Genomic DNA, 27,965 nt, shown 5'->3' on the forward strand with positions numbered 1-27,965 from the left:
ATAGTTGCAATAGACACAGTAGAATATCTTTAACCTCGTGTGGTGTATTATTTACCTGTTTTTGTACAGAACTTTATATCATTTAATGTAAAACAAATGTTAAAGATGAATACATCTGTTCTCAAGGGTTGCAATTTACCTGTTTTTACTAGGCGACCAATAAGAAATTAATATCAAGCAAATGCCCAAAGAAATAACTTTAATCCCAGGTAGCATATCAATTACATATAAAAAAATATATTCAAAAATATATGAATATACATGTACAGAAGTCCAATACATTATTTTAGTACTTGCACCAACTTGGTATGTTACAATTTATTTTTCTTCCAAACACCCTACATTTTACATAACTGGACAAAAAGAAAACCTGGCATAAATTCACTGTATTTAATGATTTTATGTTTACATTTAAATAAGGTTGTCTGTGTTCGTGTCTCTCTCTCCCTCTCTCCCCCTCCCCTCCCCCCCCCCCTCTCCCTCCCTCCCTCTCTCTCTCTCTCTCTCTCCCTCTCTCCCTCCCTCTCTCTCTCTCTCTGATTTTAATTCATGTGATAAAATGATATTTTTATTTTTCAACAGAGATACACGTGTATAATGAAAACTTGTGCGAAAACTTATGCAATGATTTTAGAAAAAAAATAAGTTAATTTATTTTAAAAGTAGTATTTTATTGCTTACTAGCTATTTTTAATATCTTGATTCTATCTCATCCCTCATAACACTATGTTATGTATTACATGTATTATATATTTTTATAGGTGAGACGTTAATAAAATATTGAATTGAATTGAGTTGCTACTAATGGAAAAATGTAGCGGGTTTCCAAATGATGGACATCCAATAGCCGACGATTGATTAATCAAAATGTTCTAGTGGTGTCATTAAACAAAACAAACCTTTCTAAAGAGGATGTTAAAAATTGAAAAATATTCACAAGAGGACAAAGTTCCCAGAGTATCACAATGAAAATACCCACGGTATGGCACATGGTGGTCAGAAACTAGAAAGGTGCAACATTTAATATAAATTCAAAGGATTTCTGCAGAACGCCGCTACTGTTTATTCTTAACCTTTGGCGCCTCCACACACACACACACACACACACACACACACACACACACACACACACACACACACACACACACACACACACACACACACACACACCCGACTCTCATAGGATTTTTTTTTTTAATATTACTTTTCCAGATGAATATGACCCGGCTCCATATGAAAAAAAAGTTCCAGTTTAGAACACCTTCTTTATGAACTATTCGTATCCTTCACCACCAAGATTACCATCATAGACTACCATGAAGACACTGAGCAACTGGTTTCTTGAAGAATTACTGCTGCACCACATATAATGATTATTAACTTGACCTCGTGGACTTTTAACGATAGGAATCTTGTTGGTGAATGTTTGTTGGTTTGATCATGTAAAATGTCTGCCCAGTGCCCTGGATTGATGTCCTTACCAAAATGCCTGATAGAGTTTGCCGACCAACCTTTCTTCCATACATATATGGGACAAATGGATCACAAATAGCATTATCACATTTAAAGAAAAACGTGAGGGGAATGTATTCGAGGGCACAGGCCTTATGGTCTTGGATAAAGACAGATCTCTGATCCTGCCTTTCTTTCACAACCTCCAATAATGTGAGACAACATCTGCTATCTTTGGAAAAGACAAACAGGACTGAGATCCTGCCTTTCTTTCACAACCTCCAATAATTACTCTTTGATGAGACTGTTACTCTGATGTGTCTTGTGTTTTTACCTACATGGCGTTCATCTGTTACATATTATGTTCGACTCTTCCGGCTGTTCCACACTTTTGGCTGCTGAAACGTTTTAGTTACTCTAAGACCGCTGACCTGGAACAAAACAAGGAAGTTGTGGTACTATCAGATTAGGACAGCATTGGAAACCATTCCAGCCACACAATATGCCCTACTGCCGAACTCGTAATGGGTCGCCTACCAAGATAACACTATGGTCTACCAGTGAACAGTGTGAACAAAATCACAATAGGCGTGCACATTTTTCTCCTCAATGATTCGTCTGTATATTTCTTTTCTTTTATTAAAAAACAAACATCTCATGATATTGTGAATTTTATAACTCTATTCATTAACTAATAATTCTAAGTTGGTACAAACGGAACACAAAAACTACGAGCATAGGTGGCATGGCTGCCGAGATATTGGTACTAATATGATCTACAACAGGTAATTTCAAGAGGGACATGTGTGTTAAATATTTCGGGCATATCTCACATTTCACTTGGTGTCTCTACTTCTGTGTTTCTGGTGGTTTAAAACAATCTATTTTTTTCAATGGTTTGCCTCTTGAATGAATCAACATATGCCGCTTCAAGGCGCAACTCTGTGTAAAACATTTTGTACATGTCTCACATTTGTAAGATTTATGTCCAGTATGAGTCAACATATGATATGTTAAGCTGGAACTCCATGGAAAACATTTTGTGCAGATTTCACATTTGTAAGGTTTCTCACCAGTATGAATCAACATATGTTTTTTTAACCCGGAATTCTGTGGAAAACATTTTGTGCAGATTTCACATTTGTAAGGCTTCTTCTGTTCAGTATGAATCAACATATGAGTTTTCAAGCCGGTACTATGTGTAAAACATTTTGTGCAGATTTCACATTTGTACGGTTTCTGTCCAGTATGAATCAACATATGTTTTCTTAACCCGGAACTCCATGAAAAACATTTGGTACATATCATGCACTGGTAAGATTTCTGTCCAGTATGAATCGTCATATGAGCTTTCAAGCTGGAACTATATGTAAAACATTTTGTGCAGATTTCACATTTGAAGGGTTCCTTTCTATTATGAATCAATATATGTTTTTTCAACTTGCAACTGTCTGTAAACAATTTTGTGCACACTTCACATTTGAACAATTTCTCATCAGTATGAATCGACATATGTTTTGTCAACCCAGGACTCTGTGAAAAACATTTGGTACATATCGTGCACTGGTAAGATTTCTGTCCAGTATGAATCAACATATGAGCTTTCAAGCCAGAACTATATGTAAAACATTTTCTGCAGATTTCACATTTGTAAGGTTTCTCACCAGTATGAATCAACATATGTGTTCTCAAGCGGGAACTATATGTAAAACATTTTGTGCAGATTTCACATTTGAACAATTTCTCACCAGTATGAATCAAGATATGTCTTCTCAAGTCGGAACTATACAGAAAACATTTTGTGCAGATTTCACATCTGAGGGGTTCCTTTCTATTGTGAATCAACATATGTCTTTCCAAGCTGTAACTGTCTGTATACAATTTTGTGCACACTTCACATTTGAACAATTTCTCACCAGTATGAATCAATATTTGTGTTTTTAAGCCAGAATTCTGTGAAAAATAATTTGTGCACACTTCACATATGGAAAGTTTCTTACCATTATGAGACACCACATATTCTTTCAATGTGGACCTTTTGGTAAACAATTTTGTGCACAATTCACATTTGACAGGTTTCTTGCCAGTATGAATCAACATATGTTGTTTTAAGTAATAGCTCGAACAAAAATCTTCAGAACACACCACACATTTGAACTGGTTTCCTTCAGTATGGATCTTCATGTGTGTTTTTATGCTACTCTTGGATGAAAAAACAGTTAAACACATTCCACACCTGAAAGGTTTTTCACCCATGTGGAAACGCATGTGTATTTCTAGACGAGACTTGTGTATATATCACTTTGAGCAGAATTCACATTTTTCATTGCACGACGTTGATTTTCAGATCTTCAGTTGACATTTCGCATGCACATCTCCACTTTGGGCCCAGTAAACATCAGAATGTATGGTTTTCTTTGGAGAGCTTCGTTCAAATCAGAAAGTAATAACTGACGTACCTCCAAAACTGTAGTTGAGATACATCTAGTTCTGAAATAGAAAAAAAAGAAGGAATCAATAAAACAGAAGCTAAGACAGATCTGTACAAACTGGCCAGGGTGACAGATTTGAGGTCAACACACTGGCCTGGGTCACACATATTTGATGTCAATACATTGGTCTGGGTCACACATATTTGATGTCAACACACTGGCCTGGGTCACACATATTTGAGGTCAAACACTTTCAGTCTGACAGGTGCACACTGGCGCTGGCAGGGCTTTAAATTGTACTAAAGTAGCGGCGATAAACGGTGTGCTCAAAATAATTATGTCCAAAATAAATAAGTCCAAATTAAATACAAACACGCTGACCTTAAAATCGTCCACTCCCAAATCAATGGAATGTTACGCTGTAGATTAAAACAATCGTCCACTCCCAAATCAATGGAATGTTACGCTGTAGATTAAAACAACAATCGTCCACTCCCAAATCACTGGAATGTTACGCTGTAGATTAAAACAACAATCGTCCACTCCCAGATCAATGGAATGTTACACTGTAGATTAAAACAACAATCGTCCACTCCGAATCAATGGAATGTTACGCTGTAGATTAAAACAACAATCGTCCACTCCCAGATCAAGGGAATGTTACGCTGTAGATTAAAACAACAATTGTCCACTCCCAAATCACTGGAATGTTACACTGTAGATTAAAACAACAATTGTCCACTCCGTAATCAATGGAATGTTACGCTGTAGATTAAAACAACTGTCCACTCACAAACGAATGGAATGTTACGCTGTAGATTAAAACAACAATCGTCCACTCCCAAATCAATGGAATGTTATGCTGTAGATTAAAACAACAATTGTCCACTCCCAAATGAATGGAATGTTACGATGTAGATTAAAACAACTTGAAATGCATTTCTGAATAAGTACAACTCTTTGCAAGTTATTAGTAACATAACTGCACTAAAAAAAACATTGGTGTGCTCGGAAAAAGACAAAACGCCTACTGTACCCAAATTAGTGAGAACCAGGACCCTGGGGCTGTTAACTCGAAGCAGTAGGAACGGCCTACTAAACTTACGATAGTCACAAAGTAATACTAAAAAGTTAGGCGCGTAATACAAACCACTCATAATTTTACTTCTGACCTAGAACAGGCGGAAATTTCGAGATTTCTGACATTTAGATCTATCGCAGACCATGGTTATTTTTTGTAAATTCATAACTTCTCACATGATTAATCAAATTCAATGGGAACAGTGGTTAAAGAACTAAACATACATGTAACAAATTTAGTTAATATTTACAATAAGAATTAAAACAAAATTAATATTAATACATACGTATGATAATGTAATATGGTTAATACAGGATCATCCTGTAATCATTGCATTTTTTAAATGGCTCCAAAGATAACAACATATGCATGGCCATGTGAGGATATGATTTGGGTCATGTTCAGTTGAAATTATCCTGGTGGAATTTGAGAAGATGCTGAAAATCTCTGAGCCAATCAGAGGCCAGGGTGGCCATCTTGGATTTTGAATCAGCCCCCAAAAATAGCAACACTTGGTCAGGGTCATGAGAGGATAATTTGGAATAGATTTGGTTGAAATCTGCTTGTACGTGGACCACGCGAAGTCAAAAACAACTCATTCAATCAAAGGCCAGATCAGCCATCTTGGATTTTGAAACTGCCCCAAAAATAACATATCTTGGTAAGTGTCATGAGAGGATTACTTGGACCGAATTTCATTGAAACCTGGCTGGTAGAACTTAAGAACTAAAAGGTCTAAGTTAATCACAGGCCAGGGTGGCCATCTTGGATTTCGAAACTGCCCCAAAAATAACATATCTTGGTAAGTGTCATGAGAGGATTACTTGGACCGAATTTCATTGAAACCTGGCTGGTAGAACTTAAGAACTAAAAGGTCTAAGTTAATCACAGGCCAGGGTGGCCATCTTGGATTCTGAATCAGCCCCCCAAAATAGCAACACTTAGTAAATCATGAGAGAATCATTTGGACTAAGTTTGATTGAAAGCTGCCTGGTGGACCTTGAGAAGAAGCAAAAAAAAAAAAAAAAGACTGTCAATCAGAGGCCAGGGTGGCCATCTTGGGTTTTAAATCTGCCGGGAAAATAACAAACTTGGTCAGGGCCATGAGAGGATCATTAGGAATACATAATGGTTGAAATATGATTGGTGGAACTTGAGAAAAAGTAAAAAGATATCTCAGTTATTCAGAGGTCAGGGCGGCCATCTTGGAATTTTTACGGCCTGAAAAATAACAACACTTGGTCAGGTCTATAAGAGGATAATTTGGACCAAGTGTGGTTGAATCCTGCTTGGTAGAACGGGAGAAAAAAGAAAACAAGAAGAAACAAACAAATGACTTAAATTTACACCACTGTGTGGATCGATCTCCAGACAGTGGAGGAATTTAACCTAAAACAAGAAGAAGAAGAATATAGGATCAGGAGCTTTTTAGCATATCAGCATATTATTTTAGTCAAGACTACCCCACATACATGGAACATGTCTATCATATACAGGAAATCTAATTGTGTAGGTATCTGACTACATGTAGCACCTACATGTTGTACATGTATTTGTTGGGTTTTTAGAATTAGACAAGATGCAAGATGGCCGCCGCTGATGATGGCCGCCGCTGATGGCGCAAGCTTGCAGGTAGCTCGTCGCAAGCATGCAGGTAGCTCGTCACAAGCATGTGGGAAGCTTGTCGCAAGCTTGCAGGAAGCATGTCGCAAGCGTGCAGGTTGCTCGTCGTAAGCTTGCGAGAAGTTTTTCACAAGCGTGCGGGAAGCTTGTCGCAAGCTTGCCGGCAGCTCATCACAAGTCAATCTGATTAAAATGAGCTCTACTGGTCTACCAGTAGATCTAACAGCATTGCGTGGACTCCCTTTTATATCGTTATTCGGGAGCATACAAATTCTAAAAATATCGGGCGAGATTATTTATGCAATAGGCGAACTTGTTGGTATATTTCAATATTAAAAAAACAGGGGGAAAAGTGCAGTAATAAAGTCTGAATTGTATACTAATATAAACAGATTTTATGGCTATACCATCACGTTTTATGTAAAATTTTATATTGAAATTAGTTTCCGGCATACTTCGTAATTCACCTGAATCATTTCATATACTATCGGCATAATCCCGAATGTTTTCAAATTCTTTTCAAATCACTGGCATGATTTTGCAAGTAAGGTTTGGATTGGTCGAATGAAAGGTCAACTGGACATGAGCTCCAACGGGATGCTGTTAGATCCACAAGGTAATAGTAATTAACCAGTAGAGCTAATTTTAATTAAATTGATCACAAGCTTGCTGGAAGCTTGTTGCAAGGTTGTAAAAAGGTTCCAAAAGGCGCGCCAGAGATATTTCTTTATCCAAAACCACAATGCCCTTGTCCTCGAATAGATTTCCCTCACTTTTCTCTTAAAATGTTATTATGCTATTTGTGATGCATTTATCCCATGTATTAATAATTAAACAAACGTCGATCGACAAATTCATCAGGTACCTGGTAACAACATAAAACATCACTAAACACCATAACATCTAAAATAGCACTGAGCCACTCCATGTGGAGTTATGAGAGACTACAAAATAGCAATAATCACCATATAAAATATATAGATATTACATTAAAACACATTTAAAACATTTAACATGAAATATAATATATCTAACTGAAACCCAAAATGCAGTTAATAATACATTATCATACACTTCAAGGGACATACCCTAGTTTCAACCCATGAAAAGTTTAGTTAATCTACAAAACTGTAAGACATTTGGATAAAGTTACAATTGAGTGAAACTTGAGTCTGTGACTTTGAAATGGTGAAATAATTAACTTCTAAAAATAACTCTACAACTGTTACTTTTCAGACGCACGTGAGTTTTTAAAAATATGAGAAATGCATTTTGTAATATTAAAAACACCAAGATGACCAAAAACACTTCGAATGTACATCTAAAAAGTACAATCTAAGTAAAGTATGATTTAAGTTATTAAAAACAGTTATAATAATAGTCAAAAATATGTGTTAGTGTTAAAAACTAGCTAGGGTATGTCTCTTTAACTTACTTATACATACATATACACACAGATTATATATATATATATATATATATATATATATATATATATATATATATATATATATATATATTATATATACTTACCCATGATATTCATGTTATAAACCCATGTGATAATTTACTTTATTAACCCGGTTAATAATGGTATGCAAATTTTCAAAGTCTCTAGGTAATGTGTTGCTGGTGATGGGTCATTTGCTTACAAGCCAACAAGACCTGTGTACCTGAGCGTAACATTTTCAAAGATTTGTTTAAAATGCGTGACATCAAACTAATCTGTGCTAATCGTGATGACGTCATATTATCGATACGTCGACTTTAGTACTGTGATTTACAAAAAAAAAGAAGATTAAAATGTTATTTTAGAAGTATTATAGGAGAAATAGAATTCGCTACTCGTGTTTTTTAATATGTAAAATATCAATCTCGTCTAGTTAATAGGTATTTGTCTCGGCAGAGCCTCGACAAATACTGATTAATTAACATATAGACTCGGTTGATATTTTCCATATTCAAAAATACTCGTGACGAATCCTCTCTCTCTCTATATATATACTCGTATATGTATAGTTTTGTATTTATTACATACCCTAAATTGGAATTTTGTTTCTAAATAATAGTTAGAAAATTGTAACACTGCCAGATAATGACGGGGATTTCTAAATTTACACAACTAGGTCAGCTGTGTTACTACGCGGACCGATGAACCACCAATTATTACACATAGGAATATAGTTCTATTTAAACAATAAACAGAAATAAGAAAGAATGAGTATAGAGTTACCTATAATTTTAATGATATTGTTTGAAATACCTTTTAAAGACATGTAATAGCTAAAATTCACGAATAATGTAATATTTAATTTGCTTGTAATAGTTACAAAACCTTCAGAGCGCCAGTTTAATCAAGGAAGAAAAATGTCAAGAATTGTACACTCAATGTCTGTCGTCATCGGTGTGTTTTCTTTTATTGATATTCATGGAATTACTCGTTGCTGAAAAGTTGAAGTTTATATTAAATGTGCCTCCATAAATCATCGCTCCACTGAATAATCCGGTTGTCAGTTCATCCAAGTTTACTACGTGAGGAGACGGTGCATGCGACATCCTTGTTGATAAAGTCAACGACAGTCACTTTTCTCACCCTTGTTTTGGCTTCGTACACAATAAATATAGTATATCTTACCGTAATTTCACTTGAAATCCATATTTCATAAAAGGTACATTTTTTTTAATCACAAAATTTTGTTCAAACACATTCAGGTGCATTAGTAATGTTAAAAAAACAAACAGAAAAAAACCCTAAAATTCAATAGCAATTTTGCATTGGAATTTTTTCAATATTCTTAAAAAGGAAACGTCATGTACCCAGTGTAAGGAGATGCAAAGTGATGTTATTGGAATACTGACGTCATTTAAATTAAAAATTAGCTATATTATTACAATGCTTCGGCAAATTATAATTGGCTCACTAAGTATTAAACATATTTTGGAGCATTGAGGAATGAGCGATGTTTGGATATCACACACCTTTTTATCGTTAACTTGGCTCTCACAACAAATTAAAATTAGGCAAAATGATCAATATTTACAAATATGGAATAATAGCGTATCTATGTCATCAAGAGGCAAAACCTATCAACTTTTTAAAGAAGAACTCATTTTTGAAAAATATTTAAATATAATTCCCGAAAGCTTGTGGAGATTAATTATAAAATTTAGAACGTCAAATCACTATTTACCTGTCGAAACTGGAAGGTGGAATAACATATTATTTGAAGACAAATTGTGTACTTTATGTGATGAAAGTGACATTGGTGATGAATTCCATTATTTATTTGTATGTATATTTTTTCATAATTCCCGAGTAAGATTTTTACATCCCTATTATTATACTAGACCAAGCACCTACAAATTCAAAGAACTAATGAGCAGTAAGAAAATAAGTGTATTAAAGAAGATGGCAAAATTTATAAATGTAATTTGCCAGGTTTTTAAACGTCCTGGTAACTGAATAACTCATGTCACAATCAAAACTGTTTCCTAGCTATATTACAATTATTATTATTATTATTATTATTATTACTGTACCATGTACTACCATTACTATTACTACTACTGCTACTATTATTATACTACGACTACCATTACTGCTATCATCATTATTATTACTACTACTACTACTACTGTTCAGTTATTATCAATTAATATCATATACAAGTAAATGCATGTATTATGTATTATCAAATGTTATTATTTCATCCTCCTGTAAACCATCTTGTCACGTTTATACTATTTATTATGTATGTTCCTCTAACGCCGTTGTGGAACGGCCTGAGTGTAATAAAGTTCTGTTCTGTTCTGTTCTGTTCTGCCACATTAAAATAAAAACTAGTCTACTAACCTTGACCCCTGTCAAATTTTTTTTACAAGCAGACAATGCTGTTTACAGGTCGGTGTTGTTGTTTTTTGTTGTTGTTGTTTTGTTTTGTGTTGTTGTTTTTTGTGTTTTTTTGTGTGTTTTTTTTGGGGGGGTAATTTTATAATTCTGGACAAAATATTAATTTTAAGTTTTAAAAGATGAATGAAATAAAAAGTACCTTTTGTCAAATATATCATATCACAAAAATTACCATTGGATATGTTTTATTTATTACCCTCATGGTGAAGATATAGCGGTGTTGTACAAATTTCGTACGCACCACCAGAACAATAATTAAACATATTTATTTTGTGGATTTTTAGTCAACAAATTGTTATTGTCAGTTGTGATTTGTGAATTCATCATTATTAGCATAACCAGTGGCGGAACGGGAACATTTGTTTCTTGGGGGCGTTTTGTTAAAATATGGAATTATGCATTAAGTTTTACCCATTTTTCACCCAATATGAAAATAAACATATATTTATGCATGTACCTTACAGTTTCTTTAAATTAAAAAAAAGAAACCCGATGGAAATTTAAGGGGACGTCCGTCTACACCACTCCCCTGAAAATGTCACTGAGAAGTAGCGGAAGTACAACAAACTATTTCTCAATGCGGCGGCACGTAGTCGTGCACCGGCTAGTTATGCAAATCGACATTCGGTCTTGAAAGGCAAAATTGATTGATTTTTAATAATTTGCGTGATTGAAAGGAGGGTAATAAATAAAATACCACACTTGTTTTTCGCTAGATATCATTTTTACGAAACGAGTGAACTTCCCAAACGTATCTGACCTCACTTTCGTTCGGTCAGATACCTTTGGGAAGTTCACTCATTTCGTAAAAATGATATCTAGCAAAAACTCGTATAGTATTCTATATTTATTGTGTACGAAGCCAAAACAAGGGTGCGAAAAGTGACTGTCGTTGACCTTAATCGTGCATTAAAAGCTCATTGGTGAGTAGTGTTCCCGTCTTTTGTTTTGGTATCGCGCTCATTAAATTGTAAATAATCGTCGCCGTTTTCGTCCGTTTTGAGTTCAAATGTTCCATAAAATAGCATTTTAAACATGCATAACAGTTAACTGCTTTAATAAGCAATTCAAACCAAGCACCAACTTTGTTTACATATCGCTAAGGGCATTCCCGGTAACCATGTGCTATAAATAGTAGCATTGAATATGGCATAGTTCCAGCAGTTGAGTTGAATACAGAAAAGTGTATTTAATTTTGGTATTCAGGACTGTTTTACATAGTAAGATTTAATGGGTATGTAATAAATATATACTGAAGGCCAAAAGAAACTTTACCATTTTCAATTTGGAATTTAAGAAAAAAATTATTGTTTTTAAAAAGTAACTCAATCCAAAACACATAGCCCAAACACAACAATAATGTATGCAGAAAATTATACCCGCCCACTGCACGTTTTGGGTGGAACACAGAAAAGTGAAAAACTTGTGCACTATGAACAGCAGCAATATATTGCACGTGCAATAAGGGTATAAAAACGGTTTAGACGGCATGTCAGACATCCACACAGATAAAAAAACACCATAGGAATGCCACGACTGACACCAGAACAACGCAAGAGAGCCCTGGGTATGATACAGATGGGAGCCACTCATGCCCACATCGCCAGAACCTTCGGTTGTTCCCGTGTTACTGTTACAAACTTGATGCAACGCTACAGGCAAACAGGGCAGACATCAGACAGGCCAAGAACACGCAGACCCAGGGTGACTTCGCCCCGTGATGACCGGTACTTGCGTACCTTGCATCTACGAAATCGCTTCCTGACAGTGACATCATCAGCAATGAATGCCTTAGGTCACAGGGTTAGTAGACAGACAGTGGCCAGGCGACGCAGGACTCATGGAATAAGGGCTTACAGACCATATAGAGGACACTTACTGACATCACAACATCATCGTTTGAGATTGACATGGGCTAGGACTGTACGACGTTGGCAGCGAAGTCATCGTTCACGGAAACTTGACAGCTCAACGTTACAGGGATGACATTCTTCGTCCAACTGCAATACCATTTCTCCAACGGCAGCCACGTGGTGTCATTTTTCAGCAAGACAACGCCAGACCTCATACAGCCAGAATCGTACAGAACTTCCTTAGAGCCAACAACGTAAACGTATTGCCGTGGCCTGCACGCTCCCCAGACATGTCCCCCATAGAACACCTCTGGGATGTTTTGGATCGCCATGTTCGACAACGACCACACCCTCCAGCCAACCAACAGGTACTGATCCAGGCCCTTCAAGAAGAATGGCAACGCGTCCCACGTGACCTCATCAGACGACTGATGTTTTCTATGCGTCGGAGAATTATTGCTTGTATTGGGGCAAGGGGTGGTCACACATGCTATTAATGTGACTTGTTATTGGACTTGAGTGATTGTCTGTATGCTTTGCATGTCGTCCTTGAAGTTGAAAGCTCGATTTGTGTACACCGCTTCGCTTTGGGAAAATGTGACGTCATTATCAGATGCTGAATGACACTCATTTTTAGTTAAATGTTAATGTTGACATATTGATCTAGTCAATATATTTTACCTCATGCGACTATCTTTTGTTGTTTTTACACCAGAGTGATTTAAAACTATGGTAAAGTTTCTTTTGGCCTTCAGTTATTCAGTTAATGTATAAAATGTATGTTGCAGATGACAATGATCTACAAGAGGTAATCTTTTACACGTTACCAGTATGCTGGTTCAAGAGCGTCATGATGTGTGTAAAATATTTCGGGCATATCTCACATTTCACTTGGTGTCTCTATTTCTGTGTTTCTGGTGGTTTAAAACAGTCTATTTTTTTCAATGGTCTGCCTCTTGAATGAATCAACATATGCCGCTTCAAGGCGCAACTCTGTGTAAAACATTTTGTACACGTCTCACATTTGTAAGATTTATGTCCAGTATGAGTCAACATATGATATGTTAAGCTGGAACTCCATGGAAAACATTTTGTGCAGATTTTACATTTGTACGGTTTCTGTCCAGTATGAATCGACATATGTTTTTTTAACCCGGAACTATGTGGAAAACATTTGGTACATATCTCGCACTTGTAAGGCTTCTTCTGTTCAGTATGAATCAACATATGAGTTTTCAAGCAGGAACTATATGTAAAACATTTTGTGCATATCTTGCATTGGTAGGGATTTTGTCTAGTATGAATCGTCATATGAGCTTTCAAGCCGGAACTATATGTAAAACATTTTGTGCAGATTTCACATTTGAAGGGTTCCTTTCTATTATGAATCAATATATGTCTTTCCAAGCTGTAACTGTCTGTAAACAATTTTGTGCACACTTCACATTTGAACAATTTCTCACCAGTATGAATCAATATATGTGTTTTTAAGCCAGAATTCTGTGAAAAATAATTTGTGCACACTTCACATATGGAAAGTTTCTTACCATTATGAGACACAACATATTCTTTCAATGTGGACCTTTTGGTAAACAATTTTGTGCACAATTCACATTTGACAGGTTTCTTGCCAGTATGAATCAACATATGTTGTTTTAAGTAATAGCTCGAACAAAAATCTTCAGAACACACCACACATTTGAACTGGTTTCCTTCAGTATGGATCTTCATGTGTGTTTTTATGCTACTCTTGGATGAAAAATCCGTTAAACACATTCCACACCTGAAAGGTTTTTCACATGTGTGGACGTGTAGGTGATTCTTGGTTGAGAAATCTTTTAAAGACATATTCCTCACCTGAAAGTTTTTTTAATGTCATTCTTGGTTGAGAAATCCTTTAAACACATTCTACATCTCAAAGGTCTTTCACCCATGTGAAAACGCATGTGTATTTCTAGACGAGAATTGTGTTCATATCACTTTGAGCAGAATTCACATTTTTCATTGCACGACGTTGATTTTCAGATCTTCAGTTGACATTTCGCATGCACGTCTCCACTTTGGGCCCAGTAAACATCAGAATGTATTGTTTTCTTTAGAGAGCTTCGTTCAAATCAGAAAGTAATAAATGGCATACCTCCAAAACTGTAGTAGAGATACATCTAGTTCTGAAATAGAAAAAAAAAGGAATCAATAAAACAGAAGCTAAGACAGATGTGTACAAACTGGCCAGGGTGACACAGATTTGAGGTCAACACACTGGCCTGGGTGACACAGATTTGAGGTCAACACACTGCCCTGGGTGACACATTTGATGTCAACACACTGGTCCGGATGACATAGATTTGAGGTCAAACACTTTCAGTCTGACAGGTGCACACTGGCGCTGGCAGGGCTTTAAATTGTACCAAAGTAGCAGCGATAAAGGGTGTGCTGAAAATAATTATGCCCAAAATAAATAAGCACAAATTAAATACAAACATGCTGACCTTAAAATCGTCCACTAGCTCCCAAATCAATGGAATGTTACGCTGTAGATTAAAACAACAATCGTCCACTCCCAAATCAATGGAATGTTACCTGTAGATTAAAACAACAATCGTCCACTCCCAAATCATTGGAATGTTACGCTGTAGATTAAAACAACAATCGTCCACTCCCAAATCACTGGAATGTTACGCTGTAGATTAAAACAATCGTCCACTCCCAGATCAATGGAATGTTACGCTGTAGATTAAAACAACAATCGTCCACTCCCAGATCAATGGAATGTTATGCTGTAGATTAAAACAACAATCGTTCACTCCCAAACGAATGGAATGTTACGATGTAGATTAAAACAACTAGAAATGCATTTCTGAACAAGTACAACTCTTTGCCAGTTATTAGTAACATAATTGCACTAAAAAACCCATTGGTGTGCTCGGAAAAAGACAAAACACCTACTGTGCCCAAATTAGTGAGAAACAGGACCCTGCATGAAGCTGGTAACTCAAAGCAGTAGGAAGGGCTTACTAAAGTTAAGATAGTTGGAAAGTAATACAAAAAAGTTAGGCACATAATATAAACCACTCGTAATTTTAAAACAATAATCGTCCACTCCCAGATCAATGGAATGTTACGCTGTAAATTAAAACAACAATCGTCCACTCCCAAATCAATGAAATGTTACGCTGTAGATTAAAACAACAATCGTCCACTCCGAATCAATGGAATGTTACGCTGTAGATTAAAACAACAATCGTCCACTCCCAGATCAAGGGAATGTTACGCTGTAGATTAAAACAACAATTGTCCACTCCCAAATCAATGGAATGTTACGCTGTAGATTAAAACAACAATCATCCACTCCCAGATCAATGGAATGTTACGATGTAGATTAAAACAACAATCGTCCACTCCCAAACGAATGGAATGTTACGATGTAGATTAAAACAACTAGAAATGCATTTCTGAACAAGTACAACTCTTTGCCAGTTATTAGTAACATAATTGCACTAAAAAACCCATCGGTGTGCTCGGAAAAAGACAAAACACCTACTGTGCCCAAATTAGTGAGAAACAGGACCCTGCATGAAGCTGGTAACTCAAAGCAGTAGGAAGGGCTTATATACTAAACTTACGATAGTCGGAAAGTAATACTAATAAGTTAGGCGCCTAATACAAACCACTCGTAATTTTACTCCTGACCTAGAACAGCCGGAAATTTCCAGATTTCTGACAAAATTTAGATCTATCGCAGACCAGTCTTGGCATGGATATAATATTAATTTCTGTAGTTTAAAAAGATGAAGGGTGGTTAGAATCCTAATAATCGTTCCAGCCAGTGCTCCACAAATGGTGTAACAAAGGCCGTGGTATGTACTATCCTGTCTGTGGGATGGTGCATATAAAAGATCCCTTGCTGCTAATTGAAAAGAGTAGCCCATGAAGTGGCGACAGCAGGTTTTTTCAAAATATCTGTGTGGTCCATAACCATATGTCTGACGCCATATAATCGTAAATAAAATGTGCTGAGTGTGTTGTTCAATTAAACATTTTCTTCCTTCCTAATGCTAATCAGGTCATTTAATTAGAATTTAATGTCCACATTCAGGAAAACTGTTGTAGCACACGCCTGTCATGGGCGCAGGTGTCTCCTCTTGCCGGCTCCTCCAACAAGTTCTGGAAAGTGTTGGGGGTGGGTAGAAGAGGGGATCACCCATGTTGGCATGTGCAAGGAAGCATAAGCAACCCGACCGGGATCAGAAGCAAAGTGAAATATAAACGGCACGTTGCGTAATTGTCTGAACGTAATTTGGACGCATAATTTAAAACGGTTCACCGAAATTGAAATGGAGCTAGTTTTTTGGCTTTGACTTAAGTTGGTCGAAAGAAAGAAAAAAATATTTTATTTAACGACGCACTCAACACATTTTATTTACCGTTATATGGCGTCAGACATATGGTTAAGGACCACACAGATTTTGAGAGGAAACCCGCTGTCGCCACTTCATGGGCTACTCTTTCTGATTTCTTATTTGCGCTTCCCACAGGCAGGATAGCACAAACCATGGCCTTTGTTGAACCAGTTATGGATCACTGGTCGGTGCAACTGGTTTACACCTACCCATTGAGCCTTGTGGAGCACTCACTCAGGGTTTGGAGTCGGTATCTGGATTTAAAATCCCATGCCTCGACTGAGATTCGAACCCAGTACCTACCAGCCTGTTGACCGATGCATGGCTTAACCACGACGCCACCGAGGCCGGTATAAGTTGGTCGAATGCTAGCTCGTTGCTGGAACATTGCCTTCACAGCAGCTGTGGTGGTTTCACTCACATAGCTGCCATCTATTAATCCTTATAAGGACTCGGCAGTTGGGGAATCATTTTTAGTGTCCTGAGAAGGGTACACCTGACTCGGTGGTGCATTGGTTAAGCCATCGGACCACGTCAGGCTGGTAGGTACACGGTTCGCAGCCCGGTGCCAGCTCCAATCCAGAGTGTGTTCTTAAGGGCTCAGTGGGTAAGTGTAATGCCACTAGACCCTCTAATCTCTCACTGACCACTGACCAACTAACAGCGTGCTTGAACCTTAATTGGATATAAGCATGAAAATAAGTTGAACTTTAAGATATCTCCACTTTTATTTTATCTCTTATATTCATATTTATTAGTCCTGTGATGCATAAAAGCATACATGCATGGTTCTTTAAAATTCACTTCAAGGGACATTCCTGAGTTTGCTGCATTGTAAGATGTTTCCAACTAATAAAATATTTCTACGATTAAACTTAGATATTAAATATATTTTCTTGTTTAGAATATCAGTGGCTGTATATTTAATGTGTTTCTGGTTGTCTTAATATTTGTAAGAAGCCCAAACTGTATTTTGTCTTCAAATAATTTTGTACATACGAATAAAAAAACAATTTGGTAATAAAATGAATTTAACCCAGTACAAATATTAGAATGATAAAAAACATGTTTAATATACAGCCACTAACATTTTATGCAGAAAAATATATTTGATATTTAATTCCAATCGTTAAAAAGTCTCTGTTAGTCAATAACATCTTAAACATTGCAGCAAACTCAGGAATGTCGATCTCTTTAAAGGAGCAGTCAACTCCAACAAGAGCCTTATGTGTTGGAAAGATGCATACCCGGACCACCAACACATACTGACACTTTAACAAATGAAAAACGTGTAATTTTTGAGTTAATAAAAAAAAAGATGATTATTCCTGTTAACTGGGAGCAGCCATTTTGTTTCGGTTTTGTGGCATTCGGTGCTATATAGCTTGGGGCGAAGTAACGTCAGCTCCGACCAACTCCTGTATGCACAGTGTCAACAAATGCTCTAATTTACGACAAAGCGCTTCACTTTAATCAACCCGAATTGTAAAACAACATAAATGACTTATAATAAACTATTTAACTAAATATCCCAAACAAAAATTGCAAGCTTAATAAATAGCTGGTAACAACCTTGCGGCAAGGTAGTAACTACCGCGTTTCGAGCTAGTATTTGGAACCTTTTTACAACCTTGCCGCAAGCTTGCGACGAGCTTCTTGCAACCTTGCGATGAGCTTCTTGCAACCTTGCCGCAAGCTTGTTGCATGCTTGCGACGAGCTTTCTGCAAGCTTATTCAGTTTAAGCTAGTATTTGGAACCTTTTTACAACCTTGCCGCAAGCTTGCGACGAGCTTCCCGCAAGCTTGCGACGAGCTTCCCGCAACCTTGCAACCTTGCCGCAAGCTTGCGACGAGCTTCCCGCAAGCTTATTCAGTTTAAGCTAGTATTTGGAACCTTTTTACAACCTTGCTGCAAGCTTGCGACGAGCTTCCCGCAAGCTTGTTCAGTTTAAGCTAGTATTTGGAACCTTTTTACACCTTGCTGCAAGCTTGCTACGAGCTTCCCGCATGCTTGCGACGAGCTACCCGCACGCTTGGGACGAGCTACCCGCACGCTTGCTACGAGCTTCCCGCACGCTTGCGACGAGCTACCCGCACGCTTGCGACGAGCTACCCGCACGCTTGCGACGAGCTACCCGCACGCTTGCTACGAGCTTCCCGCACGCTTGCGACGAGCTACCCGCACGCTTGCGACGAGCTTCCCGCAAGCTTGCGACGAGCTTCCCGCAAGCTTGTTCAGTTTAAGCTAGTATTTGGAACCTTTTTACACCTTGCTGCAAGCTTGCTACGAGCTTCCCGCATGCTTGCGACGAGCTACCCGCACGCTTGCGACGAGCTTCCCTCAAGCTTGCAACAAGCTTCCTGCAAGCTTGCAACAAGCTTCCTGCAAGCTTGCGACGATCTACCTACAAGCTTGCATCAGTGGCAGCCATCTTGCATCTTGTATAATTCTTTAAAAAAAAAACAATGGTTTTAAAGTGAAAAACATGAACAGTTAAAACAAAAAAATAGGTGCTACATGTTGTCAGCTACTTGGGCTACAAAATTAGTTTACCTGTCTGATAGACATGTTCCATGTATGTGGGATAGTCTTGACTAAACTAATATGCTAAAAAGCTCCTGGTCCTATATTCTTCTTCTTCTTGTTTTAGGTTATATTCCTCCACTATCTGGAGATCCTCCACACTGTGGTGTAAAGTCATTTGTTTGTTTCTTCTTGTTTTCTTTTTTCTCCTGTTCCACCAAGCAGGATTCAACCAAACTTGGTCCAAATGATCCTCTTATAGACCTGACTAAGTGTTGTTATTTTTCAGGCCAATAAAAATTCCAAGATGGCCGCCCTGGCCTCTGAATAACTAAGACATTTTTAACTTTTACTCAAGTTCCACCATGCAAATTTAAACCATATGTATTCCTAATGATCCTTTCATGGCCCTGACCAAGTTTGTTATTTTTCGGGCAGATTTAAAATCAAGATAGCTGCCCTGGCCTCTGATTGATAGAGACATTTTTTTGCTTCTTTTCAAGGTCCACCAGGCAGGTTTCAATCAAACTTAGTCCAAATGATTCTCTCATGACTTACTAAGTGTTGTTATTTTTGTGGCTGATTCAAAATCCAAGATGGCCACCCTGGCCTCTGATTGGCTCAGACATTTTCAACATCTTCTCAAATTCCACCAGGCTAATTTCAACTAAACATGGCCCATGTCATCCTCTCATGGCCATGCATATGTTATTATTTTTCGGGCCAATTGAAAATCTAATTATTACAAGATGATTCTGTTTCAACCATATTGTATTATCATTCGTATGTATTAATATTAATTTTGTTTTAATTATTATTGTAAATACTATCTAAATCTGTAACATGTATGTTTGGTTGTTTAGCCACTGTTCCCACTGAATTTGATAAATCATATGAGAAGTTATGAATTAAAACAAAATAACCAAGAAAATGATTTGGACGTAGCTTTTTCTCCACAAGTGTAGACATGCTTTCACAGTTGAAGATATACATGCAGCAAGCTTACAAAAATGAAAACATGCTTGCGGAAAGCTTGCACAGTTGAAGATATGAATGCAGCAAGCTTGCAAAATGAAAACATGCTTGCGGGAAGCTTGCACAGTTGAAGACATGCTTGCAGCAAGCTAGCAAAAATGAAAACATGCTTGCGGGAAGCTTGCACAGTTGAAGATATGCATGCAGCAAGCTTGCGCATACTTTCACAAATGAAAACATGCATGCGGCAAGCTTGCAGAAATACTGACTACCTTACGCGAGCTAAATGTTAGCTTGCAAATAGCTTGCATTGCTTGTACTACCTTGTAACAACCTTGTAACTACCTTGCAACAACCTAGCCGCAAGCATGCATTTTTGTTTGGGATATTTCAATTTGCATCAATAGAATGAACTGTAGAACTTTATAGTAGTTTACTCTCTTAAAACATCCAAAGAAAAAATGCATATTATTAGGCCTATTGGTAGGGTACTTTGGAGCAAAAACAACCACTCACGATACCCAAGTGATAATTTTCTTTTCTTTGAGACTATGTAATTAGGTATAATTAGATTATAGGTAGTACTAAACCAAATAACTTCCGGCTGGGTCAAAGTTCAAAAAATAATAGTTTCATCTGGGTAAACAAAATATGTAATTTTATTTCATCTAGTACCACTGTCAAGTAGCATTATGCTTGAAACATGTATGGGGTACCTATAAACAAAGTACTCGAATTTTGTGCAGAACTAGGGTAGTCATAGACGCTACCCGTTATCTCAGAAATGAGCAGCTTGATCCCAAATGTTTTCTAATTCACTTTAAGTGTGAGGGTGGTAGTATTTATATCCATGGTGTTTATGCTGTTGATACCCTGCAGGTAGGAGTTTTAGCCACATATGTTACTATTGTCAGCTATGGGATTTGATTTGGTAGTATACACGGTCACCCTACCCAAACAAAAATGCATGCTTGCGGCTATAGGTAGTCACAAGGTAGTTACAATGTTGTTACAAGGTAGTACAAGCAATGCAAGCTATTTACAAGCTAACATTTAGCTTGTGTAAGTTAGGCAGTGAGTCTGCAAGCTTGCCGCATGCATGTTTTCATTTGTACAAGCATGCGCAAGCTTGTTGTGTGCATATCTTCAACTGTGCAAGCTTCCCACAAGCATGTTTTCATTTTTGCAAACTTGCTGCATGCATATCTTCAACTGTCCAAGCTTCCCGCAAGCGTATTTTCATTTATTCAAGCTTGCTGCATGCATATTTTCAACTGTGAGGCATGTCTACACTTGTCGAAACTTGCGCAAGATTCCACACAAGCCCAAATCATTTTCATGGTTATTTTTGGTAAATTCATAACTTCACACATCATTAATCAAATTCAATGGGAACAGTGGCTAAAAATGTAACAAATTTAGATACTATTTACAATAATAATTAAAACAAAATTAATATTAATACATACATATGATAATGTAATATGGTTAAAACAGGATCATCTTGTAATCATTGCATTTTTTAAATGGCTCCAAAGATAACAACATATGCATGGCCATGTGAGGATATGATTTGGGTCATGTTGAGTTGAAATTAGCCTGGTGGAATTTGAGAGATGTTGAAAATCTCTGAGCCAATCAGAGGCCAGGGTGGCCATCTTGGATTTTGAATCTGCCTAAAAAATAACAATACTTGGTCAGGGTCATGAGAAGATAATTTGGAATAGATTTGGTTGAAATCTGCTTGTAATTTTGTATGTGGACCATGAGAAGTCAAAAACAACTCATTCAATCAAAGGCCAGATCAGCCATCTTGGATTTCGAAACTGCCCCAAAAATAGCATATCTTGGTAAGTGTCATGAGAGGATTACTTGGACCGAATTTGATTGAAACCTGGCTGGTAGAACTTAAGAACAAAAAGGTCTAAGTTAATCAGAGACCAGGGTGGCCATCTTGGGTTTTAAATCTACCGGGAAAATAACAAACTTGGTCAGGGCCATGAGAGGATCATTAGGAATACATAATGGTTGAAATTGATTGGTGGAACTTGAGAAAAAGTAAAAAATATCTCAGTTATTCAGAGCGGCCATCTTGGAATTTTTACGGCCTGAAAAATAACAACACTTGGTCAGGTCTATAAGAGGATAATAATATTTGGACCAAGTGTGGTTGAATCCTGCTTGGTGGAACAGTAGAAAAAAGAAAAGAAGAAACAAACAAATGACTTTACACCACGTACTGTGTGGATCTCCAGACAGTGGAGGAATATAACCTAAAACAAGAAGAAGAAGAATATAGGATCAGGAGCTTTTTAGCATATTAGCATATTATTTTAGACTACCCCACATACATGGAACATGTCTATCATACAGGAAAACTAATTGTGTAAGTATCTGACTACATGTAGCACCTACATGTATTTGTTGGGTTTTTAGAATTAGACAAGATGCAAGATGGCCGCCGCTGATGATAGCGCAATCTTGCACGTAGCTTGTCACAAGCTTGCAGGAAGCACGTTGCCGATAGCTCGTCGCAAGCTTGCGAGACGTTTGTCACAAGCGTGCGGGACTTGAAATGAAAGTTCAACATTAAAATTGTATATTGAAATGAGTTTCCGGCATAATTCTTAATTCACCTGAAACATAATTCTGTATACCCTCAGCATAATTCTAAATTTTTTCAAATTGTTTTCCAATCACTGGCATGATTCTGCAAGTAAGGTTTTGAATGGTTCGAAGTCCTGAAGGAAATGTTTTATTTAATGGTGCACTCAAGACATTTTATTTATGGTTATATGACATCAGACATATGGTTAAGGACCATACAGATATTGAGAGAGGAAACCCGCTGTTGCCACTTCATATGGGCTACTCTTTTCAATTAGTAGCAAGGGATCTTTTATATGCACCATCCCACATACAGGGTAGTACATACCACGGCCTTTGATGTACCAGTTGTGGTGCACTGGCTGGAACGAGAAATAGCCAGGGCTTCTAGAATTTTATAAAAATCCACTAGCCATGGGATCAGTGATTTAAAAAATGTACTAGCCATGATTAAAAATCCACTAGCCGTGGGATCAGTGATTTTAAAAATGTACTAGCCATGATTAAAAATCCACTAGCCATGGGATCAGTGATTTAAAAAATGTACTAGCCATGATTAAAAATCCACTAGCCATGGGATCAGTGATTTAAAAAATGTACTAGCCATGATTAAAAATCCACTAGCCATGGGATCAGTGATTTAAAAAATGTACTAGCCATGATTAAAAATCCACTAGCCATGGGATCAGTGATTTAAAAAATGTACTAGCCATGATTAAAAATCCACTAGCCCTACTTTAAATAAATACAATTTAATTGATAGTAATAATGAGACATGTCACCTAAAGAAGGAGATAGAGCTTTAAAATCCTTAGATTGTGGGTGGAAAGAGGGGGCAAAAAATGTATATTTACAAAACATGTAAATGCAGCATTTGACAAGGGGTTTTCCCCACTAGCCATTGGGCTAGATATAGTAGTTATTTACTAGCCCAACACTGAATATCACTAGCCATGGGAGTGGGGCTACCATAATCTAGAAGCCCTGATAGCCCAGTGGGCCCATCAACGAATGAAAGGTCAACTCGACATGAGCTGTCAGACTGTCATATCCACAGGTAATAGTTATTAACCAGTGAAGCTTATTTTAATCAGATTGTCTGATAATATCAACATTATACAGTATTATACTTATTTTTACATATTTCTTACGTACATATGTAGTTTCGTGATTTTATAATTTGCATTATGCATGGGCCAGGTAAAATCCTCACTTCAGCCCAGCCGGGAATAAAACACAGCTACACTAAAATGTGTAACATACTAGTAGGGTGCCATTATTAAAACAAAATAAAACAAAACTAAAATAGCACTGACAGTTTATCAGACATTTTTTTTTGGGGGTGGGGGTGGGGGGTGGGGGGAGTTCTACTATTTTAGCAAAAGGTTAGTTCTGGTAATACTATTTTAGTAGTAAATTTCTATTTAAAAATGGTAATGACGCACTCATATTTTATTTAGTAGTAGTGGATCAGATATATTGTTAATTATAGGACCACACACATATATTGAAAGGAAGGAAGGAAATGTTTTATTTAATGACGCACTCAACACATTTTATTTACTGTTATATAGCATCAGATACATTGTTAATTAAGGACCACACACATATTGAAAGGAAGGAAGGAAATGTTTTATTTAATGATGCACTCAACACATTTTATTTACTGTTATATGGCATCAGGACCACACAGATATTGAGAGAGGAAATCTATTGTCGCCACTTCATGGACTACTCTTTTCTATTAGCAGCAAGGGATCTTTTATATGTACACCATCCCACAGACAGGATAGTACACTCCACTGCCTTTGTTACACCAGTTGTGGTGCTCTATAGCTGGCTGGAACGAGAAATAGCCCAATGGGACCACAGACGGGAATTGATCCTAGATCGATCGCGCATCAGACGAGCATTGCACCACTGAGATACATCCCGATCCCATTCTTGATTAAAACAGGTTTTCGATACGAAAATCATCGTTTAAATCAAACTTCGTTTTCATATTTGACATCATTTTGTTTGGGGTTTTTTGACAGTTCAAATCGAACTTCTCTTTCTTTGATTTTGATAGTTACATCGCACTTTCTTCTTTCTTTCTGTTTTTTGTTTGTTTTTCTTTCCCCAGTCATTTTGGTATTTGGTGACAAAGTAACTTCCATATTATACTTGTCTACAACATCAATAGTGGCTAGTCTGGAGGGACATAGTAATTAGTGTGGTTCTTATACTACTGACTTAACGTGTCCAGTGTCTGCGCTTAACTTTTTTTTTTTAGTTGGCATCCGGGCAAGTGGTGACAGCACTTTCACTTGCCCGGGTCTATTTTCACTTGCCCGAATAATACTTTTATTTATTTATTAATTATTGATTTAAAAAAAAAAAAAAATTCGGTCAACCGTTAAATTCGAACCCTGCGTGTCCATGCACTAATTAGTGGTTACATTTAATATATTGCAACCATATCACAGTGCAGTAACTGGATCATCTATTAGGCTTAGTTCTAAAGTGTCATTAAGAATGCATGGTTTATTCCAGGCAATTTTGTCTTATTTCACTTTTTCAGCCAGACTGTTCTGACATACACGTTAATTTTATCATAGAACTGCCATCCTTGCTGGCTAGACATCTTGAAATCATTGTTGATCACTGAATGATTAACTCCATAGGCTGATAGCCCAATGGTAAAATGTTCACTTGATGTGCAGTCGGTTTAGGATCGATCTCCGTCGGTGGACCCACTGGGCTATTTCTCGTTCCAGCCAGTGCTCCACAACTGGTGTAACAAAGGCTGTGGCATATATATAAAAGATCCCTTGATGCTAATCGAAAAGAGTATCCCATGAAATGGCGACAGCGGGTTACCTGTCTCAATATCTCTGTGGTCCTTAACCATATGTCTGACGCCATAAAACCATAAATAAAATGTTTTGAGTGCATTGTTAAATAAAAAAGGTCCTTCCTACTACTGACTTGAACGTGCCCTGTGCACTAAATAGGGGCTATATATACATGTAATATATTGCAACCGTATCACAGTGGCTAAGTATGCAGTAACCGTATCATCTGCTAAGCTTTAGTTAGTGGCATTAAGAATGGTTTAATATCCTGTCATCAAGTATCCGGGTGCGGTATTAAACTGGCGGAAATTCCAGGCAATTTTGTCTGGTAACGGGTTGTTTCGCCCTTATTACTAGTTCACCCACATCGTTTTGAGCAGGGTCGCTTCTAGCTTGGTCTCTGCATGACTGTAATGAGTGTATTTATGTCCAAATGTCCGTCTAGCTCTCTTACAGTCAGAGTACTTGGGCTAGGTCGCTTCGTACCTCCAACCGAGTCGTTTCGCCCCATGTTTCGATTCGCCCTCATTTTTATTTTGTTTAAGAAAGTACATTTATTCATTGATTTGTCCTATATATCCATTAATTTTTACATGTCAGACATTGCGATCTATATTGCGTGTTTAAATTTACAGATAAAAATAATATTATACAGACAATGTATTCACATTAATAATTAATTTATGAACAGTCACTGAATACTACTGATGTGCTGTGGTTTATTATTAAATATGCTGCATACCCAGCTGAGGTTCAAATGCCAAGTACGGTATGTTGATTTCACCTAGCTTCAGCTGACAAAGTAAACAGCTAATAAGTTGACCATTAATATCCAAAGACAGAAAATTACTTAGTATTTGGTCATGAATAATGAATAAACAGAAGAAAACAATACTTCAAAACTATAATAAATATATTTATTTGGGGGCAAAACGACTCGGTGCGAATAAGATTTAGGGCGAACCAACCACGGGTGAATACTAGGACTATAAGGGTGAAACAATGCAGTGTTCGAAATGGTTTTAGGGCGAAACGACCCGGATTCTTTTTGTCTTATTTTAGGCAGACTGTTCTAACATACACGTTAATTTTATCATATGCCATCCATGCTGGCTAGACATCTTGAAATCATTGTTGATGATTAAATTATTAACTCCAAATGTCCTATTCAGTGTTTCACTCCGGATATCGGTCATTACGAAGAATCATAGTCACTTCGTACCCAAGTCATATTGTACCATCCATTTCGTACCATGCTTCCTGGTCATTTCGTACCCTAGTCATTTCATACCTTGGTCATTTCGTACCATTGCAAAAAGTCATTTCGTACCATTGTGAAAAGTAATTTCGTACCCCAGTCATTTTATACCCCAGTCATTTCGTACCCTAGTCATTTCAAACCAGTATATAGAAAACGAATCGACTATAGCATAAAAGAAGTGTTTTTGTTTTGTTTTTTTAAACTTTATTTTGACAGTTTAAAAATCAGAACACGTTATTGTGCAGCATATCGTTATTGATAGCCATAATACCTGTCAACTGCTATTTTCATTTTACCTGAGAAGAGCCGTATATGGTATTTACTACTAACTGCCAACTTCGATTTTGTGTGAAATGGCTCCAGATAATTAGTCAAAAACAACAAAACAACATAATGGACCAACAAAATATTATTTATTTATTAGGTCTTCTTTTCAAACTTACTTATTTGCATCTTATTTGTTTAAGAAATAAACAACAACAACCATTAAAACATTAACTACTCTACCGATTGTCAAATTAGCCAATTGCTATAATGTTTATACAAAGTGGCAATAATTTTTAGTCTTTTACTGATAAAATATCCCTTAAATTAATCACAAATTTGTAATTTTATGTTATTTTGTAAAAGACACTACCGGGGTGATTGTTATAAATTGTTATGCCATGGTACGATATGACTTTCAGTTATGGTACAAAATGACCAAGGTATGAAATGATCGACTATTGTCCGAACCAAATTGTTAACAACTACAAAAAATTACTCTCCTACCTTTAATTGCCGTTAGATTTCCTCCAAAGTTTGTCTAGACACAAATTGCAAAAAAAACACTACAAATATACATATTCCACACATGAGACTGCAACGATGTCGCCGATATTGTCTTTGCTGAGATTGCATAGGGAAAAATACATGCAGTTTTCTGCCGTCTGCCATGTTGGTTGTTTATGGAATAATCTTCAAGAGGGGTGAAAGCCTCCAAAGTATGTGACACAATTAATATGAAATCG

General features: G+C 36.9%; 1 protein-coding gene across 4 annotated transcripts in view; it reads right to left on the bottom strand.

Annotated features, from left to right (window-relative positions):
- Window positions 1-2,110: 2,110 nt before the first annotated feature.
- LOC121373622 (zinc finger protein 729-like) overlaps window positions 2,111-27,965 on the bottom strand; it is a 29,291-nt gene continuing 3,436 nt past the window's right edge. For 2 of the 4 annotated variants that reach the window (XM_041500323.1, XM_041500324.1), the window contains exons 2-3: window positions 12,378-14,519; window positions 3,556-3,942 (exon numbers count right to left, since the gene is read on the bottom strand). In XM_041500323.1, the coding sequence (XP_041356257.1) occupies window positions 13,252-14,199 (948 nt within the window). In that variant the 5' untranslated portion in view covers window positions 14,200-14,519 and the 3' untranslated portion in view covers window positions 3,556-3,942; window positions 12,378-13,251. Of the gene's footprint in view, window positions 3,943-12,377; window positions 14,520-27,965 lie in introns of those variants that run through there. The other 2 variants (XM_041500322.1, XM_041500325.1) reach the window with 2 other exon arrangements.

The sequence above is a fragment of the Gigantopelta aegis genome, chromosome 5 (genome assembly GCF_016097555.1).
Source record: "Gigantopelta aegis isolate Gae_Host chromosome 5, Gae_host_genome, whole genome shotgun sequence".
In the NCBI taxonomy this organism is placed as follows: domain Eukaryota; kingdom Metazoa; phylum Mollusca; class Gastropoda; order Neomphalida; family Peltospiridae; genus Gigantopelta; species Gigantopelta aegis.